The sequence below is a fragment of the Trachemys scripta genome, chromosome 1 (assembly GCF_013100865.1).
Source record: "Trachemys scripta elegans isolate TJP31775 chromosome 1, CAS_Tse_1.0, whole genome shotgun sequence".
Classification (NCBI taxonomy): Eukaryota; Metazoa; Chordata; order Testudines; family Emydidae; genus Trachemys; species Trachemys scripta.
In genome coordinates this window covers 109,727,080-109,744,799 of record NC_048298.1, presented here as the reverse complement: position 1 = coordinate 109,744,799, position 17,720 = coordinate 109,727,080, and the positions used below count along the sequence as shown (strand labels likewise).

General features: G+C 41.8%; 1 protein-coding gene across 1 annotated transcript; it reads right to left on the bottom strand.

The window, feature by feature from the left end:
• Window positions 1-6,613: 6,613 nt before the first annotated feature.
• On the bottom strand, window positions 6,614-11,549 carry LOC117882776 (tubulin alpha-4 chain). Its single transcript, XM_034781557.1, has 4 exons — window positions 11,309-11,549; window positions 10,387-10,535; window positions 9,292-9,972; window positions 6,614-8,334 (listed from the first exon to the last, which is right to left on the bottom strand). The coding sequence occupies exons 1-4, from the start codon at window positions 11,334-11,336 to the stop codon at window positions 8,041-8,043; spliced, it is 1,152 nt and encodes a 383-aa protein (XP_034637448.1). The 5' UTR covers window positions 11,337-11,549; the 3' UTR covers window positions 6,614-8,040.
• Between the last annotated feature and the right edge of the window lie 6,171 nt (window positions 11,550-17,720).

Here is a 17,720-nt window from a genome sequence, read left to right as displayed (position 1 = left end):
TATCTAACTTGCTGTGGCGCTGACAGCTAGCCAGCTAAGGTCACACCCTCAAGGAAGTGTTAAATGTACCAAGTCACTTGTTAGAACAGAACAAAAGGGGATGTTATCACATTACCTGTACTTGGCATGTGCCCAGTAATTACAATTGCTTTAAATGCACGACAGCTAGTGAAATGATGATGATTTTGACTTCACGTGTTTTGTGTGACTGCTATCTTTGCTCTTAATTAACCTTAATATGTGTTGGGATAAGAGTTTACTTGATGTCACATTGTTCAGGAAAACTAATTGTCTGGATGTCTTACACTCTGTAACTAAATGTGTTATAGAATCATAGAACTGGAAGGGACCTCGAGAGGTCATTTAGTCCAGTCCCCTGCACTCAAGGCAGGACTAAGTATATCTGTCCAACCTGCTCTTAAAAATCCCCAATGATGGAGATTCCACAACCTCCCTAGGCAGGGCCAGTGCAAGGAAGTTTCGCGCCCTAGGCGAAACTTCCACCTTGCACCCCCCCGCCCCCAGCCCTGCGGCAGCTTCCCGCCCCACCCCCGCCCTGAGGCGCTCCCCCCAAGGCAGCTCCCCCCCCCCGGGGAGCCGTGCGGCAGCTCCCCACCCCGGCTCACCTCTTCTCCGCCTCCTCCCCGAGCATGCCACCCCCGCTCTAATTCTCCTCCCCTTCTAGGCTTGCGGCGCCAAACAGCTGATTGGTGCCGCAAGCCTGGCAGGCAGGAGAAGTGGCCGCTGCGCTGGGAGAGGGAGTCTGAGCTGCACGTGTCAGCGCGCCGCCGGCAGCCCAGCCCAGGAACGCTGTAAAAAAAAATTGGGGGCACCGCTTTTTGGCGCCCCCAAATCTTGGCGCCCTAGGCAACCTCCTAGTTTGCCTTAATGGTAGCACCAGCCCTGTCCCTAGGCAATTTATTCCAGTGCTTAACCACTCTGACAGGAAGTTTTTCCTCAAGTACAACCTAAACCGCCCTTGCTGCAATTTAAGCCCACTGCTTCTTGTCCTATCCTTAGAAGTTAAGAAGAACAATTTTTCTCCCTCCTCCTTGTAACAACCTTTTATGTACTTGAAAACTGTTATCATGTCCCCCTCTCAGTTGTCTCTTCTCCAAACTAAACAAAAAAAATTTCACTCTTCCCTCATAGGTCATGCTTTCTAGACCTTTAATCATTTTTGTGGCTCTTCTCTAGACTTTCTCCAGTTTGTCCACATCTTTCCTGAAATGTGACTCCCAGAATTGGACACAATACTCCAGTTGAGGCCTAATCAGCGCGGAGTAGAGCGGAAGAATTACTTCTCGTGTCTTGCTTACAACACTCCTGCTAATACATCCCAGAATCATGTTTGGTTTTTTTGCAACAGTGTTACACTGTTGACTCATATTTAGCTTCTGATCCACTATGCCCCCAGATCCCTTTCCGCAGTACTCCTTCCCAGGCAGTCATTTCCCATTTTGTATGTGTGCAACTGATTGTTCCTTCCTAAGTGGAGTACTTTGCATTTGTCCTTATTGAACTTCATCCTATTTACTTCAGACCATTTCTCCAGTTTGTCCGGATCATTTCAAATTTTAATCCTATCCTGCAAAGCATTTGAAACCCCTCCCAGTTTGGTATCGTCCGCAAACTTTATAAGTGTACTCTCTATGCCATTATCTAAATCATTGATGAAGATATTGAACAGAACCAGACCCAGAACCGATCCCTGCGGGACCCCACTCATTATGCCCTTCCAGCATGACTGTGAACCACTGATAACTACTCTCTGGGAATGATTTTCCAACCAGTTATACACCCACCTTGTAGTAGCTACATCTAATTTGCATTTCCCTAGTTTGTTTATGAGAAGGTCATGCAAGACGGTATCAAAAGCCATACTAAAGTCAAGATATACCACATCTACTGCTTCCCCCCATCCACAAGCTTGTTACCCTGTCAAAGAAAGCTATCAGGTTGGTTTGACATGATTTGATCTTGACAAATCCATGCTGACTGTTATTTATCCCCTTATTATATTCTAGGTATTTGCAAATTGATTGCTTAATTATTTGCTCCATTATCTTTCCGGGTGCAGAAGTTAAGCTGACTGGTCTGTAATTCCCTGGGTTGTCCTTATTTCCCTTTTTATAGATGGGCACTATATTTGCCCTTTTCCAGTATTCTGGAATGTCTCCTGTCTTCCATGACTTTTCAAAGATAATTGCTAATGGCTCAGATATCTCCTCAGTCAGCTCCTTGAGTATTCTAGGATACATTTCATCAGGCCCTGGTGATTTCAAGACATCTAACTTGTCTAAGTAATTCTTGACTTGTTCTTTCCCTCTTTTAGACTCTGATCCTACCTCACTTTCACTGGCATTCACTATGTTAGATGTCCAATCGCCATCAACCTTCTTGGTGAAAACCGAAACAAAGAAGTCATTAAGCACTCTGCCATTTCCACATTTTCTGTTGTTGTCTTTCCCCCCTCATTGAGTAGCAGGCTTACTCTGTCCTTGGTCTTTGTCTTGCTTCTAATGTATTTTTAGAATGTTTTCTTGTTTCCTTTTATGTCCCTAGCTAGTTTGATCTCGTTTTGTGGCTTGGCTTTTTAAATTTTGTCCCTACATACTTGTGTTATTTGTTTATATTCATCCTTTATAATTTGACTGAGTTTCCACTTTTTGTAGGACTCTTTTTTGAGTTTTAGATCATTGAAGATCTCCTGGTTAAGCCAGCGTGGTCTCTTGCCATACTTCCTATCTTTCCTACGCCGTGGGATAGTTTGCTCTTGTGCCCTTAATAATGTCTCTTTGGAAAACTGCCAACTGTCTTCAATTGTTTTTCCCCTTAGATTTGCTTCCCAAGCAATTTTACCTACCAACTCCCTGAGTTTACTAAAGTCTGCCTTCTTGAAATCCATTGTCTTTATTGTGTTGTTCTCCCTCCTACCATTCCTTAGAATCATGAACTCTACCATTTCATGATCACTTTCACCCAAGTTGCCTTCCACTTTCAAATTCTCAACCAGTTCCTCCCTATTTGTCAAAATCAAATCTAGAACAGCCTCCCCCCAGTGGCTTTTTCTACCTTCTGAAATAAAAAATTGTCTCCAATACATTCCAAGAACTTGTTGGATAATCTGTGCCCTGATGTGTTATTTACCCAACAGATGTCTGGGTAGTTTAAGTCTCCCATCACCACCAAGTCCTGTGCTTTGGATGATTTTGTTAGTTGTTTAAAAAATGCCTCATCCACCTCTTCTTCATGGTTTGGTGCTCTGTAGTAGACCCCTACCGTGACATCCCTCTTGTTTTTTATCCCTTTTATTCTTACCCAAAGACTTTCAACAAGTCTGTCTCTTATTTCTATCTCAACCTCAGTCCAAGTGTATACATTTTTAATATATAAAGCAACACCTCCTCTCTTTGTATGTCTCTGTAATTGGATGGCCCATCAACCACGATTGAAGCCTTAGAACTTTAGATGAGAAGGTTGTTAACTTCAAAGCATGGGTCATTGTCTAGGACAATGGGAGATCCGCAAACTTTCTCTGTGTTGAGTCAACAAAACAAGAGCCCATGCTGTGCTAGGAACACCTGCCAAACTATTTTAGGCTTATCTTCTGTGGGCAGGCTCTATAAAATACTGGATCTTGGAAATGATCCTTTAGATCTCTGATCTATTTCAGTGCTGTCAGAGGGTGTCCCAGATACAGAGTAGCGGTCCCCAAAGACATTTTGGGCAGTCCTGAGACATTTATGGAGAACTAAGCAGAAACCCATCTCTGCTATCATTTAGGACTTACAAACTTTGACTCACCTGTTATGTACATTACCTGCTTTAACCTTTCAATAACTCTCATTTCTTTTTCTTAACAAATTTCTTTAGTAAACTAAAAATGTATTAGCTATCAGTGTTGTTTTTGGTGTGTGATCCAAAGCATCCATTGACCTGGGGTAAGTGACCGATCCGTTGGGGTTGGAAGAACCTAAATGTGTGGTGATTTCAGTTTTAATAACCTTTCATCAGAAAATCCAGTTTGTCTGGGTGGTAAAAAGGGGCTGGAGAGCTTAAGGGGATTGTCTGTGGCTTCATGGTTGGACTAATACATAGTCCAGGAGTGCATGTTTATTACTGGTTTGATGAAATCTAATTACAGAATATACCAGCAGTTTGGGGTGTCTGCCCTGTTTTCCGACAGTCTGATCTGAGATTGGCTCTCTCAGTTGCAGTTACATACCAGCTACTATGACAGTTGTCATCTGTGATTAATTGTATTCTTGGTCTCAAAATTTCCACTGTTGTTTCTTTTGTAGTCTCTTTCTTGTTCAATACAGTCTGTTCTGTTAAAACTGTTGAGACCTCTGGTATTTTGGTATGGAATCTCCTAACAAAGGGTAGCTCTGCTGGGTTTTTCTGTATGATCATATAGGATGTATTATGATATGCCAAAAAATGTGAGAATTCATTTTTTGGATCCTTTTCTAAGCACTATTCTAAGTACTTTGCAAAGTGTTCTATTTTGACATTCGCCCTTCCTATTGGCTTGCAAAATACTATTATCCAGTAACAAATACCAAAATTCCTTGGACAAAAATTGAGAATCATTGTCACTGAAAAAGAGTTTAGATATCCCATATGTTTCCACTATGTTCTCAAGACTATTAAGAATAGTGATGGTGTAACCTTTTCACTATGGACACTTCCTGCCACTGTGAACAATAATCAACAAGAACCAACAAATGGCCCACCATGGCAACAGGGTATTAATGATATATCTGTATCGGATATAAGTTTTGGCCTTGGCCAAAGGCCCAGTAATTGACAGGGTGGACATGCAGCAGACGTGGGTTCTGCTTCTGTGTCTACACCCGGCCATCAACATTCTCCAACATCCACACAGCACCGGTAGCTCTTCATGTCCTAATTTTCAATGTCTGTTTGCAAAGATCTTTGGGTACCACTATACAAGTTCACTTTAATGACTCCTTATTGTGTCTAAGGTGGATAATGTCTGGATCTCTTTCAGAAGCTGCCTCTACCCCTTAAGGAGGAAAAATGTGGGGAGCGACAGTGTAAACTATAAAATAGACATATTCTGCTGCCAGATTACAAATCTTATATGCTCTAGGAGAAAGCCTTGATAATGCATCAGCTGCACTGATGCATATACTTTGTTGGAATAAAATTTTGAATCAATATTGTAACAGCCTTAATTCCCATCTGTCACTTCTGGCAAAGGATTTTGATTTTGGTAGAATGTAATCTTGAGTGATTTACTATCTGTAATAAAACCAAATACAGTCTCATAGAGACATATTTGTCCACACACCCACACAACAGCTAAAACCTTTTTCTCTGTTTGGGAGTATCAGAACTTTGAATTTGAAAGTACCTTGCTTGTATAATATACAGGCTTTTAAGTACTGTCCTCCTAATCTTGGCCCAATATAGCCCCTAAACGTACTGAACTTTCACTTTACTTTTGGCTGCAGGATTATAATATGCTAGCATGATGGCACTGGTAAACTACATCTTTATCTCATGAAAGGCTGATACTTCTCTGTTGTCCCAGATGCATGCCATTCTCTTGTAGATCAATCATCTAAGGGCAGGTCTACACTGTGGGGTTAAGTCGACCTAAGTTACGCAACTCCAGCTACATGAAAAACATAGCTGGAGTCGACGTACCTTAGGTCAATTTATAGCAGTGTCTACACCGCGCTGGATCGATGGAAGAAACTCTCCCTTCAACTTATCTTATGCTTCTCATTCCAGTGGAGTACCGGAGTCGACGGGAGAGCAATCAGCAGTCAATTTAGCAGGTCTTCACTAGACCCGTTTAATCAACCCCTGGTGGATCAATCGCCTCAGCGTCAATCCTCAGTAAATGGAGACAAGCCCTGAATCAGGGATGGACAACTGGTGGCTTGGGGGCCACATCAAGCTTTCCAGTTTATTATATTTGGCCTACTAACCAGGGCATGAAATCCTCTCCCTCAGTCAGTGCACTGAAGGATAGAACTGCTCTGGGGATGAATCAGGGTTGTATAGTAAAGGACAGTTTGTCTATAGGACCCTTCCTCGTTTGTTGCAGGAGTTGGAAGGTCTGTAGTGAATGAGACAGGGAACTGCAGGAAGAGAAAGGACAGTCTCATGGTTAAGGCAGTTGAATGCTGCCCTGAAGAATTGGATTCTATCTCTGCCACAAAGTTCCTATGTGACTCTGGGCAAGTCACTTAATCCAAACTTTTCACAGGTGGCCACTAACTGTGTGTTCCTCATTTTCAGGGTGCCCAGCTTGATATCCTGAGGTCTGATTTGCAGATGTGCTGAGCATTCAAAGCTACAACTGAAGTCAGTGGGAGCTGTGCTTTGAACATAGAAAGGTCTGTATAATAAGTCCTCTGAAGAATCAGGTCCTGTTCATCTCAAATTGGACGCCCAAAATTAGTGGAAACTTTTGGCCTAATCACTCTGTGCCTCAGTTTCCTATCTGTAAAATGGGAATGATGCCATCCCTTCAACTCACACAGTTGTTGTGAAAATAATTTAATTTAATATGTGTGAAGCTCTGATTCTACAATGATAAGTGCATACGGAAAGCCCATGAAGAAATGAATAATTCTGTCATCAAAACAGGGTTTAATATTGTGAAGTAAATATAGCCAGGGGCCACACATTAAAACATTAGGAGAAAACAAAATATCAAATAGCTGCTCATTAAGTGAGCACTGTCCGTCCTTGCACTGAATGAGGCAGGGGTCCTGTGGGAAAAATAGGATGCGATCATGTATTTAAAGACAATATCATAATGCATATGCACAAGGGGGGGATGAATTAAGGTAGCACAGACCATCTTAATTATAGCATTTCTTAAATTTTGAGTGGTTGACTTTGCAACCTTAATGTTCTTAATGTTTTTGTGCATGATTTCTAAAAATATATCCTGAAGCCTTTCACTATTAATCTCTCTCTACATCTCTGTTTCCTATCAGTTGATCATGAGGGAAGTGGCAATGTCTTGTTTAAAAACTGGTTATTTATTTGTTTTAAAGTTGTTTATTTACTATGCCAACTTTTTCAGATAATCCACTTAGGTTAGAGAAGTGTGACTTTCCCTTTGTAAAAGCCATCTTGGTTTGACTCCATCAGGTTAAACAGCTTCTATTATTTTGCATATAAGTGATCATGAATGAAGACTAATGTCATAGATGTATTTTTTTAACGTTAAAAATAACAAGCACATGAACATTTAAAAATTGTGGGCATGATTCTTGTTTATATTAAGGCTACTTTATATGCTCTAGTATGATAAGGGATCCAAAAGGAAGGGTAAATCTAACTGTAAGGCCCTTTACAGCACAAAGACAGTATAAAGGGGACTTAATACACAGGAGAAATCAGACCCTTTGTCATTTGCAAAAGCCCTGTCTGAGGCATTTACACAGTTTTCAGAAAGCTACAACAGGGAGTCCTACATCAAATGTTTGAAAGAGAAGGAAATAGTCTGAGGGGTCTCATAGCATTGTAAACTAGGAAGGCTTTATTGACTTATCTTCCAACTAATTTGAACCTATGGATAAGCATTGCTGCTCAGTAACATTGGTTCCTGCAATAGCAATCCTCTATCTTTTCAAAGTCTCACTGCCACAACTGTATATAGCATTTTAAAGCAAATATTACAAATAAAACTTGTCAAATAATGATATTGGAGATGCATGAGTGAATCCTTAGATGAATAAATTATAGTAAATATTACATTATAATACAGTGGGACTCGGCTCAAAAAGAAACTTTCTCCCAGGGTGCATTGGCAGGATATCTAAGGTTTGTTGTCTTCCTAGGAATTATGACTTAGGAGCAGGTGGACATATCTCATATGATCATTGTCCCGTGATTTGAGGGGTAGGAAAGAGCATTCTTGGAACATGGACCTCATAATATTCAGTCTATGGGAACTGTTGGGTGTATAAAACAAACAGGAATGCAGACACATGCAGTAAAAAGACACAAAGACAATCCTGCATGCAGCAAGGGGCAAAGTGTATTTCAAAATTCCTCCCCGTCATTTTCTTCTCCAAATGAGTTCGTTCCCACTTCCTCGTAGTCCTTCTCCAGTGCAGACAAGTCCTCTCGGGCCTCTGCAAACTCCCCTTCCTCCATGCCTTCACCAACATACCAGTGCACAAATGCCCTCTTGGCATACATCAGATCAAACTTGTGGTCCAGCCTGGCCCAGGCCTCAGCGATGGCTGTGGTGTTGCTTAGCATGCAGACGGCACGTTCCACTTGGGCCAGGTCTCCTCCAGGTGTTATTGTGGGAGGCTGGTAATTGATTCCAACCTGGTAATAAGAACAAGAAAGATGGAGGGAAAAGAGTGAGGGAGAAAAGAGGATCCAGAGAGACAACAAAAGTCAAATAAACATGGTGGAAAAGTCAGAGTAGCCTCATACGTGGTTGGAAAGAGAGGGGTTTGGGGGCTGAAACCACAGTATTAAATTACCATAATGGCAAAAGTCATCCAGGTTGCCCTTTTTGGACTATTCATTTCTCAGCTATAACCCATGAGAACAAGGGATAGCAACCAAAACTGGACATGAGGTCAGGGAGCACAGAGACATTATAATCATCATTACAATCATCTTTATTTTTTTCCTTTTAATGCACACCAGCATCTTACTTGCTTTTTTTAACTGCTGCTGCTTACTGAGCCCACAGCTATTCTGTCTGAACTAATACAGTAAGTGTTTCCCCCTACAAATCTTCAAATTCAGAGCCCATTAATACGTATGAGAAAAATAGATTAATTTTTCCATTATTGCTTTTGACAGCATTGGTCTGGAAATCAGGCCAGTCAGTGCTGTTGCATAGGCAGTAAGGGGAGCATACAATGTGTGGAGAACTATGTGAAACTGGAGGCTATTTAAAAAAAGAATGTTCACAGAGAAATGCTCCTAATGTTTCACTTACCAGAATTTATTCTCTTGTTTTTAACAAAATATATTACTAGTCTAGAGAACAGTCTCCCCATCTGCTAAACACTTATAGAGTTGACATTTTCCAGACTGCCAGTTAGGTGACTGCTTGAGAGACTGTGTAAGTAGGATATGTTCATTCTCCAAAGGTGTCACTGAAGATTATATATGCACATACACACACACACACATGCACACACACACTTCTAAGCATTCCCTTTTCTCACAAATGGAAAATGTTCAAGAGTTGAAATCACAATTTGGGCTGGACTACTTGACAATATCTCTTAACATACAGTACCAGTGTGTCTCTGTCCCTCTCACCTTGAAGCCTGTTGGACACCAGTCCACAAACTGGATAGTTCTCTTGGTCTTGATGGCAGCAATAGCTACGTTGACATCTTTGGGGACCACGTCACCGCGGTACAGCATGCAGCAGGCCATGTATTTTCCATGACGTGGATCACACTTCACCATCTGGTTGTTGGGTTCAAAGCAGGAACTGGTGATTTCCGCCACTGACAGCTGCTCGTGGTAAGCTCTCTCGGAGGAGATGATGGGTGCATATGTTACCAAGGGGAAGTGGATGCGAGGGTAAGGCACCAGATTGGTCTGAAACTCTGTCAGATCCACATTGAGGGCACCATCGAAGCGCAGAGAGGCAGTGATTGATGAGACTATCTGGCTGATGAGACGGTTAAGGTTGGTGTAAGTGGGGCGCTCAATGTCCAAGTTGCGACAGCAGATGTCATAGATGGCCTCGTTGTCCACCATGAAGGCGCAGTCTGAATGCTCCAGGGTGGTGTGAGTGGTCAGGATGGAGTTGTACGGCTCCACTACGGCAGTGGAGACTTGAGGGGCTGGGTAGATGGCAAACTCCAGTTTGGACTTCTTGCCATAATCCAGGGAGAGGCGTTCCATCAACAAGGAGGTAAAGCCAGAGCCAGTGCCCCCACCAAAGCTGTGGAAAATCAGGAATCCCTGTAGCCCAGAACAGGCATCGGCCTGAAAAGCCAAACAGAGAACAAAAGGAATCAGTCTACATCTCTGAGACTTCCATGAGCGCATCCTGAAATTGAAGCTGGGACATCTGTATCCAAAACACAGCATGGAGATCAGCCCAGGTCTTCCTGGGAAAAGACTGGATAACAACCTCTTACATAATGGTGTGGGCTCCATAGGTATCACTACTGGTTTGCTGTTACAGTGATAAATGTGAAGTATTTAAGCTGCAGAAACCTACATCTTAGGCTTCTGTCTGAGTCTTCCATCCATCTGGGAACTGACCTACAATACAATCAATCTCTACTCTGAACCAATGACACTATTGGGAGCAAAACAAGAGCTGCCAGTTGACATATATGTCCTATTCACCTGCTCACCAACCCCAAATCTTGTTTCTGATGTACTATCACTTACCAGTTTACGGATACGATCTAATGCCAAGTCAATTCTGTCTTTGCCAATGGTATAGTGACCACGGGCATAGTTATTAGCTGCATCTTCCTTTCCAGTGATCAGCTGTTCTGGATGGAAAAGCTGACGGTAAGTGCCAGTCCGCACTTCATCTGTCCAAGAAAGAGAACCCATAAGAAGCCTTGAATGGACACACTCCAATTTTGATGATTTTTGTTGAACTCCCCAAATAGTTGTTAATTGGCAGTGCTGTTTGTTGGCAGGCACGTGACATGGGAGACCAGGCTGTTAGGAATATCCTTGAGTTTGTACAAAAATGAAGGTGTGTCACAGAGATGATGCTCTCTAAATTCTGAAGGGAGAAGTGAATGTTGCTTTATAAGCCAGTCTCTTTCTCTTAGCAGAATTAGCCAATTTATGGAATGACTTGTGCCTGGCCAGGAATGAAATCACCTGGCCAGAGGGCAAGTCATCAGAAAAGAGAGATTTGCGGAAAAAAGGGATGGGAAATTCTCAGGAAACACCTACCACCAGCAGCAGCTTCTCATGTCTCCAATCTGAACTACACCCAAATGGCAAAGGAAAATATCACCCCAAACAAGATCAGAGTTAGAGGATCTTATGAGGAGAGGTACTCTTAGCATACTTAGCAATGTTAACCTCCTGACTCAGCTAACAGCAAGGTGGGGCATTTATGGGAAAGTTTATTCAGTGTTCTCCCCTTCTCTCATCAGTAGACTTAATCTCCTTTGAGAGATGAGTGTTTATAACTGCCTGGCATTAAAAACTTTATCCCAGTTATGGGGTCACACTGAAATGCAAAGAAGGGACTGCCCCACCAATACGCTGGAGACAGCTAGACCCCAACCCCGACCCACATAAGAGTAGGATCTTTTCCATTTTCCATTGTTAATTTTATACTGACCTACTACAGTTTGCTCCAAGTCTACCATAATAGCCCGTGGCACATGCTTTCCTGTGCCTGTCTCTCTGAAAAATGTGGCAAAGGAATCATCATTGTTGACTTTGTTGAACTGATTCTTGAAGGTACCATCTGGCTGAATGCCATGTTCCAGACAGAAAAGTTCCCAGCATGCATTGCCAATCTGAACTCCAGCCTGGCCAACATGAACAGAGATGCACTCACGCTGTAGGGAGAACAAAGCACAGGTCAGAAGAATTAATACACATCAACCCTTCTCCCTTCTGATAGTCACATATGCGTGTCATAGCTGCATTCAGAAATCCCAAACCAACCTCTGGTTTGGAGTCTCCAACCTCGCATACCCAACTGGAACTGGTGTGCACATGGACCCATGGAAATGGGGCCTAGCCTCTGTTCTCTGCCTGTAGTAGAAGTTCCAACTCTTATTTACAAATAGGATGGCGAATGTATTTTTCTGCAAAGCTACACAAGGACATAAATAGCAAATCACAAAGAAAAATGGAGATTTTCAGGCACTCACACACATACCTGTGTACACCAAATACATGCCCTCATGTGTACACATACATATACGCACACAAACATGTATACACTGTGACAGATCCCAAATGAACAGCATGTGCAAGGTCCATTTATTTTTATTCTTGGCTGGGACCTGACACAGCATGCAGCATTTTCTAACTATATATAACTCAACAGGGATGAGGTGTCTTCTGAGCCCTTAGCCCTCAACTGGGAGACTGGACTGGAGGATGGGAAAACTGCTTTCATCAGTGCCCAGCTCAAGGAGTTGTTGACTCAGCCTCATTCCCTTGGCACTTTAGTTTCACATGTGAAAGATCTTATCTCCTGAGAGCTCATACTCACACACTTACAGGTGTGCACCTTGCACATTTAGACATGGCTGTGCTGTCAGTGTCATTGAAGCATATTTTGAGCAAGCACGTGTATATATATTTCACTAATTTCCAAAGTGGTTATTGCCATGTCAGCAAGGCACTATAATTATGGTACATAAAACTAAAACACAAAACAAAAAGAATTAAATGCTAAACAAAATAAATGTCTCTTGCCCCGAAGGTTGCGCTATTGACCACCAATGAGTAAGAATTACAAAAAGCCCTTTTGGTGAGCACTGCTGCTGGATGAGGTATATTCAAACATAAGATATTTTAGCAAGCACTTCCTAGTCAGTCGTAGGGTATGTCTTCACTGCAGCGTGAACTTGTGTTATCTACACTTGAATTACTCCTCTGGAGTTAAACTAGCTCAAATGAGAGCAGCCACACTGTCAAACACCTCTCAATCTCTGGTGTCCACGTTGATGCTCCACTCACTCGTATGGCATTAAAACTTCTGGGGGCATATCACATGGTTCTTTACAATGCTGCAAGCTGTGATGTAATATGATTTCTTTCTCAGTGAATTATGGTAGAAATTCTCTGTCCTGCTTGGGCACATGGTGGGGAATTCAAGTGGCGCTAGCCTGGGGCCACACAGCAGAGCAGTCATGGACGAGTTGTGCTAACTCAAGTTTATACTCCCTGACAGATTAGCCAATCTGAGCTAAAGGTACAACCATATTTTATAAAACCTTGTTGACCATGTCTCAGGTTTTCAAGAACCAAACCCAAAGCTAGGAGTGAAGCCATGTTCTATTTTTATTTAAACACAAATAAGATTTTTGTTTTTGTTTTTAGTGAGTGAAAGAGTCAGATGAGGTAGGATTTCATTCTGTTTTCTGGCCCGTGTCTTCTCCTGCTGTTATAATGAGCACAGTCTGTAAATACACCTCTACCCCAATATAATGCTGTCCTCGGGAGCCAAAAAATCTTATTGCATTATAGGTGAAACCGCGTAATATTGAACTTGCTTTGATCCACCGGAGCGCGCAGCCCCGCCCACCCGGAGCACTGCTTTACCTCGTTATATCCGAATTCGTGTTATATCGGGGTAGAGGTGTAAGTTGAATATGCCAGCTCATTCATCAAAAAAGGAAAAACCTCTACCCAGTTCATATGAAGACAGGAGCTGTTTTCTGGTAATCAACCTTCTTTCTATATCTTCTCACACAGCGGGGAGCTTGTTCTGGAGAGTTATTCATTTCATAATAGGACTTGTGCCTCATAAAGGCTGCAGATCTGCCTCCTTTTCCCCTAATCAGATCTTTTTCCTTTCCAGTGAATATCTTAACTCTACCTTTTAAATCAGCTCCCTGTGATGAATCCCAATGGCAGAGCAGATTTGCATGAAACCCTTTTCTTCGCTACACTTGCTACAATTTGGAAATGCTCTGACTGACAAAGGAGAAATGCCAAGAGAAGCAAGAGATTTGAAATGGGGAGTTTCAAAGTAAATGGCTTTAAAATAAGTTACTGTTCCTTTAACAATGAAGAGAGTGGACCTTCCTCAGAGTCCCAGGGATAGTAAACTGATCTCTGTAGGATATTTAAATCCTGACCCTACTCCAAACTCGTCTAAGAGTCTGGGGTTCACATTTGCTCTTATTAACTGTATCCGCACTACAGTACTAGAAGACCAGACCCTATACAGTTTGCAGACATTTAGAGCACAGTCTGATTTAGGCTTCATCTGTATTGAGGTAGAGTCTTATCTTCAAGGTAGCAGCTACCTTGTTGTTTTTCATATGTACTCACTACCATAAGTCCACACATGTTGTTAGAGCCATCTAAGTAGATGGTGAAGCTGTGTGTGTGGTGGGGGATGGAACTCCAGAGCAAAGCCCTGTACTAGGAGAGAATTTAAATATAATTGTAGGGACCAAAATGAAAGGAAATTAATTGGAAATGTTTTCTTCCCATCATAGTTCTTCAGGAGTCCTATGGACAGAATATGCTATTGCTAATTGTAAGCATGAGCATTTCCATGGAATAATGGCTAATTCAATTGTGCTTATTGAAGTGGGAGTGAAATGGGAGTGCTTCCATTTATTTCAGTAGGCTTTGACCATTTCTCTTTCAGACTATATGTTTTGGAGGGGTTGCTACCCTTCTCACACCCAGACTGGGCCTGATTCTCATTTATACTAAACCCCTTTTACCCCACTGTGGCAGGGTAAAACGGCCTTAAAGTGGGAATAAATTATGTTTACACCCACTTGAAGGCTGCTTTATACTGCCAGCACAGTGTAAAGGGATTTTAGTTTAGATGAGAATCAAAAGGATGAACGGGACATAAATGAGGAGTTAAGTTAAAAATAATCAGAAAAAAAGTTTGTTAATTATGTTCCTGAAATTATGGCCTCTTTTACATTTCTCTTAGTTTTGTGTCATTTCTAGATTCCTATTATGAGAACCATTCTATGTTACTAAAGTAAAGACACAGAATCATAAACAGCAGGCACCAAATAGTTAAGAGGTGTAAGACCAAATTCCTCCTCTTCGTAATTCCACTGATGTAATGGTGTTCCACCCAGGATGAATTTGCCTCACTGTTTTTCCCAGCCTGTATTTGACACACTATAAATCTCATGTGCTTTCTGTGATAAATAGCACGAGTCTCTCCCTTGTCCTGTCAGTGAGGTCAGGGGTCTGTGACACAAACCATTGATGATCAGCAGGGGTATGATGTCATAACTAGGACTGTGGGCACCATTGAATGGGTGCTCACATTTTCTAATACGATCTAAATTTTCAAAAGTGGCTAATGATTTTGGATGCCTCTACTGTTGGGGTTACAAACTGAGACCCTTTAATGAGCTTGATTTTTCTGTGGGTGAGTATTCAGCCCTTTCTGAGATTCGGGCTTCGGTGATGTCTCATGTTGAGGACCCAACATCACTAGCCCCTTCTGAAAATGTATACTGTACGTGTCCATGAACTATTTCTCTGCACCCTGAACTATCTCACCACTCTCCTGGATTTCCCTCTGTGTTGTCAAAAATAACAATACAATTTAGAAGTATAGTTTTTTTTCCCTTTAATCAGATGTAATTTTGTCAGTTTTAATCTGGATGTATTTATTACTTTGGTATTGCTTGAAGTTATGGATTGAATAAAAAAATGACATGTACACATACCCTGTAAGAATCCAAATGTACTTAACATTGTCATTTTCTAGATTATAGGCATTTCATCGTGTGTCATCTGGATATATTGAGGGTACAGTGTACTTTAAAAAAATTATTAAGTTAAAAAAAGTTCACGCCTCAGTTAAAAATGCAAACCTTGCCAGCATGTTTTAAAGTATGTGTGTGTTGGAGGAAGAGGGGGATGGAAAAGGAAGTATTAGTCCCTCCCCAAATAATATCTGCTTCTTCATCCCCTTTGCACCTGTGAGGGTTAGCTTCTCAAATCCAGCATTTCAGTTCCCCTGTTATGAGATGGAGCAGAATAAAAAGCCTCCACCTAGTGCATCACAGGGTCTGGGGCCAGGAGCATCCAAACCCTGTGCATGCCAGACTTGGTCCAATTATTGAAGAGTTGCAGAGGATTTAGTAAAGAGCTGCAAGAATTATTCCAGGACTGGAGGACACACCTTACAGTGGCAACTTGATCATGGCCTCTAAATACCTACACAGGAAGAAGGTAACTGGTACTAACCAGAGGACTCTTCAATCTAGCTGTCAAAAGCGTAACAAGATAAAATTGCTGGAACCTGAAGTTAGGAAAATTCATACTGGAAATAAGGCATAAGTTGTTAAATGAGGGTCATTAAACATTGGAACACCTTAGCCAGGGGTGTAGTACATTCTCCCTCGCGCTAAGTCTTTAAATCAAAGCTGGATATCTTTCTAAAAAGTTTACTCAAGTTCAGTTGCAAATGATTGGGCTCAGTGCAGGAGTAACTAGGTGAATTACTAGGTCTCTGCAGACCTTATAGTCTATCAATCAAAGACATCAATCTCTGGTCCCATTCACCCCGCTTCTCCCCCATCCCAGATTCCAAACACTGAAGCAAAAAGCAACCACAATCCTCTCCCTCTCACCCAGCTCCAGAGCAGGTAGTAGAGAAAATACAGTCTTGTGTCCTCACATTCCCAGAATACCTTGTTCCCTCCTTGAATGGGGAGTTGCTGCATTCATCCTTACCATAGTGCCTCTAGTGGTGCGGACTACCCTTTCGGATGAGAAGCAGCAGCTTTGGATAGTGATGTTTCCACTGCTGTATCACTCTAAGCAGCTTGATAGGAGGGAGCCCATGCCATGCATCCCACACCAGCTGGTGCCCTACAGCATCACAGTGCCGAGAGGAGGTCACAATCTCCCCAAGGCAACCCTCACTTTCCACCACCCCTTGCCATTTGCATCACTAACCCCTATTTGCATCACACACACAAAACCACCCCCCTGTAATCAGATACACCCCAAATTCCATTCTCTCTCTCCAGGAATCCCCCACACTTATCCCCCCTGTACCATGCATTCATTCTTGATGAATTTTTCCTTCCAACAGATCCTTTATACCAGAGCTGGTTGGAAGATTTTCAACTAAATATACTTCATCAGAATATGTTGTTTCATCAAAACTGAAACGTTTCATGGAAATGTATCGATTTCAACAATTTTTTCATCAGGAAGGATTCTGAGGTCCAGGGTGGAGAGAGAGAGAAAGAGACCTGAACTGGAAACCTGACCTTTTCAATCTGAAAATAGACATTTCAACACAATTCTGTTTCATGAAAACTTTTGAAAGGTTTTTGTTCTCATTCCAATGAAGAATGAAAACAAATTTTGAAACCCCAGAAGTTTTTGCAAGACAGAATTGCCATTCTTTCGTCAGCTCTACTTTATACCTTTTTGATGGCGAGCGGCCCAATCTACAGTCCATGTATCCCACAGTGCTTCAAAGGAACTAGATAAACATAAAATAATATTATTACTATTGAACTTTAACTATTAGATAAAATAGTATTATTTTCACTTTTTTTTGTATCTTTAATAATATTCTGACCACAAGCACCATTAGCGAGGTGTTTTCAATTCATCTTCATTCATTGAAATGCTTCTCTTCCTCAGAGCTGAAATGAATGAAGAAGTGTCCACTAATTTGGATCTCTTGGGTGCCCAACTTGAGAAACAGGGATTGATTTTCAGACATAAGCATCCACAACTGCCAAGTCAGTGGCAGCTGAGAGTGCTCAGTATCTCTGAAAATTAGGCACTTAGTATCTGAAGTGGACACCCAAAATTAGTAGTCATTTTTGTAAATTGGTTCCTGACTATGTTCTCTAAAATGGTTGTGTTGGTTGCAAAAAGGCAAACTGATACATCAAGCAGCATGGCTGAAAAAAGACACAGAAGATATAGGCAAAAGGTATGGAATTCCTTCTTAGCACCTATGCATTACCAAGTTATTTGTAAAACCTATAAATATATTCAATTTTCCATCGTGTACAACTTTATCCTTGCTAGAACATTTGGAAAGGAAC

What these genes read in the sequence shown, in the direction of transcription:
- LOC117882776 (XM_034781557.1), bottom strand. Translation starts at nt 11,336, where the DNA reads ATGGTAGACTTGGAGCAAACTGTAGTAG. An exon ending in CTTGGAGCAAACTGTAGTAG is followed by an intron (nt 10,536 to 11,308) that starts GTCAGTATAAAA and finishes TTTCTTGGACAG; the next exon opens with ATGAAGTGCGGACTGGCACT. An exon ending in GGTGTCCAACAGGCTTCAAG is followed by an intron (nt 8,335 to 9,291) that starts GTGAGAGGGACA and finishes TCTTATTACCAG; the next exon opens with GTTGGAATCAATTACCAGCC.